This window comes from Saccostrea echinata, unplaced genomic scaffold (genome assembly GCF_033153115.1).
Source record: "Saccostrea echinata isolate AGI-Se365-2 ecotype Australia unplaced genomic scaffold, CSIRO_AGI_Sech_v1 ptg000025l, whole genome shotgun sequence".
Lineage (NCBI taxonomy): Eukaryota > Metazoa > Mollusca > Bivalvia > Ostreida > Ostreidae > Saccostrea > Saccostrea echinata.
The window spans coordinates 4,678,294-4,690,000 of NW_026889774.1; the positions used below are offsets into that span (position 1 = coordinate 4,678,294).

Genomic DNA, 11,707 nt, shown 5'->3' on the forward strand with positions numbered 1-11,707 from the left:
ACAAGGGGCCAGTAACATACTTTGCTTGATTTTACGTAATCACTATATGTACATACAAAATGGAGTTTTGTATACAAAATGGAATGTACATACATATAGTGACTGCGTAAAATCAAGCAAAGTATGTTACTTGTCCCTGTGTGACTCTACTGGGAATATCAAGGCTATAAACACTGATAAACTGTCAAATTAATAGATACTTAGTAAGTGCAATTAAGGAGGTTTGAGCAGATTTTGGTCTGGACCTTTATTTATAAAATTCTGAATAATTTTTTTGTTCAAACATTAAATTGGAATCTACAATGCAAATTAAACTATATCCAATGAAAAAACTGCAATTAAATTCCATTCAAATAGGAATAAGCAAGGAACTATATTTTGTGGCGGAAGGTTTTTTTTAGGAGAAAATGATCAATTTTTCCCTTCTGAAATATATACAGTACTGTTAAGTTTAGATTCCTATTTTTCCATGCTGGTTGCACACCGAGCTGTTTTTTTTTTTTTTTTTTGCAGTGAAATGTTTTTATGCTGGTTCTGAAATATCTATCAATCTATTTCTTATGAATTTTTTCATTATATTGTGACAAATATAGTAAATATATTCTGAAAGTCCAGGAAAATATTTAGCCAATTTTAACATACAATTAACACCTTTTTAAGTAATATCTGAAAATTTACATCATAGACCCCGAACTTTTGTTTTTCTTTTCTGAATATTTAAGGTAACTTTGATCAATCTGCCTAAATTCAGCAAAAGTTTAAGAATTTAAAATAATTTTCTTGCTTGTTAAATTTTTAATGCCAGAAAAATTACATTTTCTGAGTGCAGAAAGGTCAAATAAACTGATTATGCGAAGCAATTTGAAACTTTTTCTTAGTCACAATTTTAAAATATCTTTTTTAAATAGACTAATAGTTTATTTTGTTCCATGATTTATTTGGATAAAAACATTGGAGGGAAAACGTCGAAGATGTGATTTTTGATTATTAAAGACACAAATTTCAGTGCAAAAAGGTCATAATAAATGTCTGTAGCACCAAAAGAAGCATATTGACCCCCATTTTTTGCTTTGATTTTTAATTAAGCGTTGTAGTTCATGTACCTCATGAATTCTCAAAAAATTAAATTCATTTCTTATACTTACATTATTTTTCTGATGACTTGCCACATATTTTTCCCATTTAAAAAAAAGTTTGCACTTTTTTTTTACTTCAATTGTGTCACAATGGAAATATTACTACTCATCCCAATGCAGTTCATGAGAACGTGAACTTTTTCAAACTTGCAAAGAATCTTAAGGAAAAATATTTGGAAATGTAAATATACTACTGTTAACAGTTGGAGAGATTGATTTCAAACAACCAACACTAGAACCCCACAACATTTGAAATTTAAGTGCCTTTTCAATCCATGGCTAAAAATATTTTCATGTGCCTAAAAATTGTTGTTGTTAAAAATCTACACAGAAGCACAATTAAATTGTTGTAAAATCATCTATATTTTTGTTCTTCAAAAAATCCATACATATCAACAATATAGAACACTATGTCATTGTACATACATGTACAAACAGACTAACAGATAAATAAAATAAAATATTGGTCATCAGATCTCAATGTCTCAAAATGAAAAATGTGCACCAAAACTACAGATCTAAGTGTTTTCACTCTTCTATGTTCACAAGTTGATCAACCTAAGTATGACATCATTTAATGTTGCATCACAGATTCATATAACAGCAAGACAAATATTCTATATCAGTTGCATGTATACGTATTATCACAAATATAACTTGATATACAGCATAAAATTTCAATACATTTTTGTAAATTCCTGGCCCATTACCTTCAATCCAAAACAAATCTCAAATGCCGAAATTGCAGCTACAGTAAATGCATGAAGGCATCTTGTAATCATGATAAAATATCTTTGGTAATAAGAGTTATCTAGGATCTAGTCTTTACTAGGAACAAATAGCACCTTCATCAATGTTTTTTAATTGTTGATCAATCAGCTGTTGTCTCAGTTCGTTAGCTCTTAATCTCTCCTGAAGTTCATAGATCCTGAAAACAGGAATAAAACACTTCAGTGTACAATAAACATAGAGCAATATTGACTTGATGGTACTTATTCTCCGACACTAGTGTTCCAATATCAAGCTTTACTGTCAATTTTGATAATACAATAAAGCAAAGTGCTAGAGACGACAATTTTGATTCACTTGAAACATAATAAGTTTTATCTGATAAATTCATGATATTTTTTATTTAAATCTAAAGGGATTGAAAATCACTTTACTGTAACCAAGAATTCATTGGAAGCATGTTCACTGTAACCGTTTTATTGCATTCCCTAAATGCTATTGTAAACACCACAGTTTATCCAAGTTCTCACTTGAACCAGTGATTTAACCTGTGAATCTAATTTTTCTGAACTTTTCATGACTTGAACTTGAGTTGCTTACCCTTGTGCAGGATCTGTGTCAATCCTACCCTGATCTGAGTACTGTGGACTCTTGTACATCCTAACAGCTGTCATTGGCTCTGTAAGTAATCCAATATGTAACAGTATTTACATGTATGACAGAATTGAATTAATATTTATTCAAAATCCTCAAACACATTGCAATCAATCATTTCATTATTCATTCATTTACATATTCTCTATACTGTATGTATTTCATAATTTCAATTAATATATTGAAAACACATCCTTATATTACAGTAATAATATTCAATTTTCATCATATGCAGATACATGTACAGTCAAACCTCGTCATCTCGAACTCGAAGGAACTAAGAAAATACTTTGAGATAACCAAGGATTCAAGATATCCAGGGTAAAATACATCAGGAATAAGCAGTTGGGACCTCAAAATGACTTTGACATATCCATGGTATTCAAGATATCCATGTTCAAGATAACGAAATTCAACTGTAATTATCAGATATTGTTTTTGTTTTATACAATCCAGTAATTCAAAAATCAATTTTAGTGTAAACTTCATACCCTACCTATTTCAAATTCTCCCGGCAAATGATCCGATTTTCTTCCTCTACCTCTCTGGGCAGCTAAATTACGGAAGTCTTTGGAGTTCATTTTATCACTAGCACGGGGCACACCTTTACTCCTCAATGGACCCTTACACACAGCACTGTTCTTCACAAGATTTGATTTTCTCCACTTATCTTCCTCTTCATTTAACACTTCATCAAATTCATCAATGTCTCCATCTTTAAAATGCACCTGTTGATTTCGTTTTGATTCGGCAGTCTTGCTATCTTTTGGCACTGGCAGCATATAGAGGGAAGTTTCGTCTTCAGGTTCGTGAAATTCACCATGCAGTTTTCCTGCTGTGGAATATGGCTCCTTTAAAATTTTCCTCCTGGCAGCAGGGGAGACAGGAGCACTGCGAGATTCTTGAGAATCCACCTCACTTGCATTTTCTGACCCGTGTCGACGTTTAACAACTTCTGCACCAATCACTGAACTCTGATACACAGAATCAAAATTATTGGACATGTTCAAAGAAGCTATTGTTCTTTCTAGTCCTGAGATTTTAGTCCTTAGCCTGGCTATTTCAGAGTCCTGAAATGTATAAAGAATAAACTGTTCAGTTAACAAACAATCACACAATCTCATTTTTACAAAAACTCAGACATACAGTACATGTAGATGATATAAAATATATATATACTGCTTCTACAAAATAATAACACTGATTCAGATATGCTTATTCCCACAGCAAAACCTGTTTAAATCAAAAGGTTGCTTATGATACAATGAACACCTCTGAATCCTATGTAAAACCTACCTTCAGAATCAGAGATTCATTAGCCACAGTGGCCAGCTCCTTCTTAGCTATCATCTCTCCCTGTATGTTCTCGAGTTCTTTCTGGAGAATGTCAAACTGAGCCTGATAATGGATCTCCAGTTCCTTTATTTGAATCATTTTCTTTTCCAATTCTCTCTCCATTTTCTCCTTGTCTTCACTCAGGTGACTGATGGAGCGCTGTAGTTCATCCACCTAACACACAGAAAAAAAGCAGGCTTGTAAACGTATGGCTCAATTTTATTGTTATAGGATTATCAAACCTACTTTGCTCTTTCACATGTAGTTCAAAGATTCCATACATTGAAAGAACATACACATTTCCATAGTTCTGGACTGTCTTTCTTGACAAAAATCAATGTGACTGTGTATGTGAAATGATATTCTCTCAGCAGTGGAAAACTGATTTTAAAATTACATTTACAGTATATTGACTTTGAAGCCGATGACAGCCTTGACCTTAAAAATGTTGAATAAAATGGCATTATCTATTGTAGTTTGATAATTGTGGCCAAAATTTCTGCTGACAAATAGGCAACAACCCCCTTTCCCCACCTCTGGCCTTTCTCATTAGCATAAAAAAAAGATTTTACTTCAATGTACATTGTAAATATCCTTGTGAACGCTTGTTACAAATAAATTCTAACAAATAAAGTAAAATTTAATGTAAGTGATCTATTTTCCCTTACCAAAACTTGATGCTCTTCTCTAACCCTTTCCATCTCTTCATTCCTGAGTCGAATCTCAGCATTCAATTTAGTCTCGGCCTGTATCTCGCGAGCTTTTGTGGCCCCGAGTTCCTCCTCCAGGCGAGCTGTGTCAGTCTCTCTTGTCTATATAACAAAGAATATTATTTCATGAATGTACCAGTAAAGAAAATAATTATGTTCACTAATGCAGTCATTATTTTAATAATAAAGCCTACGAGTATAGAGCTGCCAACATCATAAAATGTGAAATCGTAAGGATGGGGTTCATGGGCCGCCTAGGCCTCCAGTCGCCAGACAGTTTTTAAAATTTTGTTTATTTTAATATGATCTAGATTGCTAATTAACATAGAAATGGACAATGATAATACAAGCATGGCTGACAGCTATTACACTGGTATTTCCAACTTTTTATGGAGAGAAAAGGAATTCTGAAAACATAAGGATAAAAAAATAAATCATAAGGTGCATTTTAGAGTCTCAAAGTGTAAGCCTCACGCTTGTAAGTTTTGGCAGTTCTTTATGTATAACTAATATTTTTATCATACAATGCAATACTATCAGTTAACTAAGTTAAACCTCATACAATACACAGTCTATCATTTCAAAAGAAAGTGCTCAAAATATTCAACAGTAGAATCAATTACAATTTTATAACAATTTTCAGTGGTAAAAATCTATTTCAAGAAGCTACCTGCATAAACTACATCATGAACACACCCAATCTGGAGTTTACCTGTCTGACTATATTAACCTCCTCCATCTCTCTGGTGAGACGTTCATTTTCACGGTTGACTTGAGCCAGCTGACGTCTCGTTGACATAAACTCTGTATGCTGCTGCTGCAACTGCTCTCTGTCAAATATTGAATGTAAAATAAAATTTTTATACTTTCCCTCATATTTGAAAATAAGACACAAATGGCATATTGAGATAATTCCGTTAAGACATGTATATATAGCACCATGTCCTTCTTCTGCAATAAAATTTTAAAAGAATAAATATTGATGGCAAAAATTGAAATTGTTGAGACAAAGATAGTTAATAAGCTTAGCAAACAAAAATATCTTGACCAAAACATTTCATAGCATTTTACTTGTAAGTTTTAAGGCTGACAAGGACAAAGTCTTCCTTTGGAAAACTTGCATCTTGAATGCTCAAGCCATTATTTAAAAAAACAAATTCAGATAACATTACCTTGTGAGTCTCAGCTCTTGAGTGACTTCTACATTTTCATCCTTCTGTTCCTCCAGTTTCATGTGTTGTCTGTCAACTGCCTAGAAAATCAAAACACTCAAGTTCCAAGTATCAACTTAAATTACGTATGAATTAAGAACAATATATGAGCATTTTTCACACAATTTCAATGATCTTAGTATTCTGTATTATATTGTAAAAATAGGTCTGAAGTTTGCCAAAAAAAAAAAATCAGATTGGTGAGGATTCTTTTATCATTGATATCATATTATGCAGCTTGTCTCCTAGAAGTTAAGGAGTAAAGAAGATAAGGTAATCTATATTAACTTTCAAAATGACCATCTTATCCCAAACCTGGGGCCTGGTTCCTGATCTGACACAGAAACCATGCCTTACTATTTTATAAAGAGCTAACTATTCATTACAATCATGCAAACAATTCGCCTTCTTCAGGTGAATGAGTAATGAAGAAGATTGTATTACAATGTACATGTAATTTTCGTTCAAAATATGACCAACTAAACCTGCCTTTGGGTGTGAACAACGGGGGGGGGGGGGGGGGGGGGGGGGGGGGAATGAACTTTTTAATTTTAATTCAGGGCTTAATAATAATCATAATTAATTTGGCCCCATTCCTCAGGCTGCTGGGAGACAAACTTCATGAATTTTACAATCTATATTCCCCTTATCCATTAATGCTTTACACAAAAATTAGTAAAAATTTGTTCAGCAGATAGCAATAACAACAGAAAATAAAAAGTTGTTGGGACTTCCAACTCACTTTACTATATCCATGATATTTAAGATATCTATGTTTGAGATACATGTACCACGATAGTTTAATTGTAATTCTTGAGTCATCATACAATTCTCACCTTTTCAAGCTCCTGTAGTTTGGCAGTCTTTGACTGGAGCTCCAGGTTTTGTTTCTTACACAGCTGGTCAGCATGCTGATATTGGAGGGTCATCTCAGCCAGTTTGGCCTGAGTCTCCTGTAGTTTGTCATCCAGCTCTGCTATCTGAAGGATTTAAAATAAATGTCATAAAATTTTAACACAGGAAAGCAGTACGTCAAGAGAACATCTTCAAACATTGGTGAGTAAAGGTTTTAGCAAACTATGAATTCAATTTTAGTTTAATCTAGTTAATTTTTTTTATGTGATACAATCTGAAATATCTTTTTATCATGGATAAATAATTGTAATGAAATTTTGTGGTTCATTAATTTTTCCCTTATATGACAGTACAAATTTTATTCACTTAACTCAGTATACATGTATCTCATTAGTATCAGAATAGAATATTTGGTGATTGACCTATCTTTACCCATAAGTACCTGAGTATACTTGTATGTACATTTATGAAAATATGAAAAAATTTTCAATGAAAACTGAAAATCAAATTTCAAACTGTGAATCCGAAAAATTCAAAAATAAGAAAAACTGGCATCAATATTAATGATAAGATAGTCACCAGGATAATAGCAGTTTTGACACTGTCAAGATCATCTTCCAACTTAGAAACCAGGTCATCCTTCAATCAGATTACAATGTACACACAGTGTTTCCTAATCAGTTTTGACTATTGACTGTTTATATGTATTTTAATGGGATGATTTTATTGTATACATGTTGATTGAATCACATGAAATTTATCTATTGCTGATTTCTAGTGCACAACAGAAAAAAGGAACTCTACTTTAATTAATGCTATTTTGTTTTAATTAATAAAGGTAAAGGCAAAAAATGACAATTTTAGTACCAAACACACAAAGATTGCATACAACTGTATAAGTACAAGAACCTGTAATCAATATACACATCCTTCTTTTCTAAGGGCTTTATATATACCTGTATATCTACATCCCTAAGTATGTGTGTGTAACTACAACAACCCACCTGTTTTGTTCTTTCCTGAATTTCCAGTTCATATTTCTTCAGTGAACTTTCCAAAGTAATAATTCTCTGTTTCATCTCTGTGTGCTGTTCCTTAACAGTCATGCTAAGTTCATTCACCTTTTGAAAACAATTTGATATATTGATTAAAATCATCTAAATTATATACATGTAGCTTGTATATTTTGTGAGTTTGTTTCCGATCAGTCTGATTAAAATCAAACCTTTACTAGCTCCTTTTTATTTTGATTGTCGCGCGACAATCAAAATAAAAAGGAGCTAGTGAAGGTTTGATTTTAATCCGACTGGTCTCCAATTTCTTCTTCCTCACATAGGCTATTCATTCAAAATTAAACATGCATAAGAGAAACATTTCAATCTCCATCAAAATTCATTAATTAATAATTAAGAGTTATTTAACATCCTATGCCACTTTTTTGTTACCTGAGATGTTCTTTGATGAAGTTCCCTCTGTCTGTCTTCTAGAGCTTCTGAAAGTTTGAATGCCTCATGTCTCTTTTCATTCAACTCCTCCTGAGTTTTCCTGTGTATTTGAAAAAAAAAAAGAGTTATTGTATAGTCTAATGTCGCTTGATGAATTTCATCTTAGAAAGGCAAGTCTTATAAAGGATGAAACTTCAGAAAAATGCTTATTAAAGTAAATCTGATTAGAAGAGGCTTTAATTACACCTCTGGAAAATGTTACCTCCCAGCATAATCTCAGTGTATATGTGTTACTCCCACAAAATTTTTTTTTGCCACACATGTAGGAGGTTAAACAAGCTTCTGGTAGAGAAAGTAATCATCTAAATATACAGCGGTGCTACCTTATTACCTTGCCGATGAAATTCACACTGCTGCAATACACGGGAAATAACAAAACCGCATTGCCCATACTGGTTGTAAATGTATATGTAAATGAACAGATTTAGATGCATGCAAATTTAAAATCAGATAAAGATTGAAAATTACATGTGTAGATTCCCAAGCTACAGTTCTCTCACAACCTTCATCAAAATACAAGAACACTGGTTCCATGGAAATTTTTCAGATTAGACAACATTCCAAATTAGACAATACTTTAAACAAACAAATTTACTGTCAGAAAGGGGCTTAAATTATTTGTCATAATTAATACACATCATCTGGATTAAATAATTCTATTCCGTTGTACATCATCTTGCTCAAGCTGACACTCCTGTTGAAGGTTCATCAGAAGGAGGGATACCTACAGACCTCTGTAATTTGTCCCTACCTGAGAGTATCCTTCATGTCCTCAATCATCTCCTCCTTAGCTCGGTCCTCCTGAATCACCCTCTGAAGTTTCTTCTCTGTATCTTCACTCTGCTCTATAGCTTGTTTCTGAGCTACCTAATAAAGTGATTTTAATTTCATTTTAATGGCAGTGAATTCAATTCATTATCCAGGTATGTGCATTCCTGTAGATTGGCATAAACATTCATCAATCTTGTTTACCTAGTGGCTAGAAATAGTGTCAAATGTCAGTTTAAATAAGTTTGAGACTCCCTTTTTCACACACAAAATAAACATAGACCCACTAAGAAACGTATAAATATTATACAAGTATTATACTGACCTAAATTGGGGATGAATTCTGTACAACAGTTTCCACAAATGATTGCAAAATTTACTACAGAGTAGTAATTAAACACAAACATACCTGTAACCTTTTAACCTCACTGTCAAGGTCACTGACCAACTGTGTTTGCTGATCCATGTCCTCTGTTTTCTTTTGAATCTGATCTTCATAATCATTCACTAAAATGCAATCACATAATACATTATATAAAAGTGCATAATTTTATCTATTGAGCTTTCTTTTGCATTGTTTCAAATACAGGTATCTCTGATTTTACTGACTGAGGCATAATACTTTGCTTTCTTGTATGCAAATATTAATACATGTAGATTTGAATTGTGTTTATCTTAATATCCTACATGCAGTTTTAATCTTAATCTACATGAACACGAACATGTATTATGTTTAATAATATATACCCTTGTGATCATCTCAATTCCTATCACACATTTCTTCACATTTACAAATACAGTATTAATCTAAAGCTTTCCTTCTGCATTCTCTATATTTTTTACAGATGTTACAATACATTAATCTAATCTGTGTTAACTTCATTTTCTTATCTCAATTTTTTTTGTAGGATTCAATGACCAAACTCTATTATCAATAATGCCAGCAATATATATTATATATATAACAAACAGATCTCTAAATGCTGTAAAGCTCACAAATTTCCTGTATTTGCTGTAAAGTTCACTAACCTATCTCTATTTTCTGCTCTAGCTGCACCCTGAGATCTCTGATGTCCTTCTCTAGTTTAGACATCCTCTTGACCTTCTCGTCGTTGCTCTCCTGTTCGTCCTGAAGTTGCTGCTCCAACATATTGATTTCTTCATTCATGTTCTTCTTCTCCACCTCTAATTCTCTACAGAATCATCATTTAACATCTCAATTAAAAATTATAACAACTGCAATATTCTTACTGATCTTTCTGTTTATATCTAAGATATTTTAAAGTTTTGTACTGAAAACTTATTTACTCGCATGAACATATGAGAGAAAAAATCACATAAAACAAGGCATAAAATTGAGATATAACTCATCCTCTATTCCCCCTACAACAATGGAAAATCTATTCATTGACAAAGATCTTTGTTTAAAACAAAAAGATCCATTTTGTTCAGTACAAATGTATTACAACAAATAAGACTTTGAAGGATCTGACTACACCATAAAACATACCTGAGGGCATCAGTGAGTTTGTTAATGGTCACCGTCCTGTGCTCGAGATCTTCACAAGCTTGTTTGAGTTTCTTCTCTGCCATCTGAGATTCCGTCATGGCCTGAGCTTTCTGAGTTAACAGCTGATGTTCCAGCTGAGAAACCTTCAGTTAAGAACAATATCATTTATAACTATAATTTCAGTTCATTTAACCCTTTAACCCCCAGAGACGCATTTGGACGCATTTTCAGCATCACAGATATTTAACTGTTGGCGTTTTCTAAATATTCGGGTTACAACAAAACAATTGATATTTTCTGAAACTAGAGAAGAAACTAAACATTTTTTCTACTCAAAAATTTTCTGTGCGATGTTGAGAAATTATCATAAACTTGAATTGAATATTGCATATCATTGCAGGAAGTTGATAAAACTACGCATAAATGACTGATTTTGTGCTATCTCTAAATTACAAACACAATAAAATAAAAAATGAATGCCATAACCTGAAAGCTGGGAATATGCCCTACATTTTTTATTCCGGACATTATAAGGTACATACATCTGTTTACAGAGATATTTGTTGTTGAATATTGGAACTTTTACGAGTAAATACACAAAATGCACTATGACGTCATTTGACGTTTTACATGCACAATGAAACCGTTCATGAGCTCAGTGTAAAACAAACTGGCTCTTTTGATATATGGAACAAATTTATTTTAAGGTCATGATCTAGTAAATGAGTTTAGACTGTCTTCTTGAAGCTAGATCCATTATGACGTCATAATTGATTTAGACTTAATTTTTCCCGTACTTTATGGCTGTAATAGAATTTTGTATAAAATGAAGCATTTTCATGGTATTCAATTTGAAATTGTGTCAAAAGAAGCCCCGATACCTATATTCAATTTGATATCATTTTAAAGAAGAGGCCAGGAAGATACTGAAAACCGTTTTCTGAGAAAATGTGGGCAATATTGATACATTTCTTTTTTCTCAGATAGAAAAAACTCCAAAATTTATACCTGACTTTCTTCATTTTTCATTGAAAATGATAGTTTAAAACATATTTTTGATTGAGTTTACCTAAAAATTATGTCCCGATACACCTTATTTTTCCAAGCTATATTTGAAAAGGATCATTAAAAGAACTCGCTTCTCAAATTTGAAAAATCTGTAGGCACCTTTCATTTACTAGATCTTGACCTTAAAAAAATGAATTATTTGTAAAGAGGAGTTAATATACGACACGTTTTGAGCCATAAACAAAATGTAATAAAAGGAATTTTCCATAGCTTTGGGAGATATATT

The 11,707-nt window shown here is 32.4% G+C and overlaps 1 protein-coding gene across 1 annotated transcript in view; it reads right to left on the minus strand.

The window, feature by feature from the left end:
* Positions 1-1,506: 1,506 nt before the first annotated feature.
* Positions 1,507-11,707, minus strand: part of LOC133191894 (coiled-coil domain-containing protein 18-like) — a 28,821-nt gene continuing 18,620 nt past the window's right edge. Inside the window, exons 16-29 of the mRNA XM_061327641.1 lie at positions 10,414-10,556; positions 9,933-10,096; positions 9,313-9,410; positions 8,887-9,002; positions 8,076-8,175; positions 7,635-7,751; positions 6,612-6,755; positions 5,737-5,816; positions 5,277-5,394; positions 4,523-4,666; positions 3,816-4,028; positions 3,016-3,589; positions 2,466-2,544; positions 1,507-2,064 (exon numbers count right to left, since the gene is read on the minus strand). Coding sequence (XP_061183625.1) covers positions 1,965-2,064; positions 2,466-2,544; positions 3,016-3,589; positions 3,816-4,028; positions 4,523-4,666; positions 5,277-5,394; positions 5,737-5,816; positions 6,612-6,755; positions 7,635-7,751; positions 8,076-8,175; positions 8,887-9,002; positions 9,313-9,410; positions 9,933-10,096; positions 10,414-10,556 — 2,190 coding nt within the window. The 3' untranslated portion in view covers positions 1,507-1,964. The remainder of the gene's footprint in view (positions 2,065-2,465; positions 2,545-3,015; positions 3,590-3,815; positions 4,029-4,522; positions 4,667-5,276; positions 5,395-5,736; positions 5,817-6,611; positions 6,756-7,634; positions 7,752-8,075; positions 8,176-8,886; positions 9,003-9,312; positions 9,411-9,932; positions 10,097-10,413; positions 10,557-11,707) is intronic.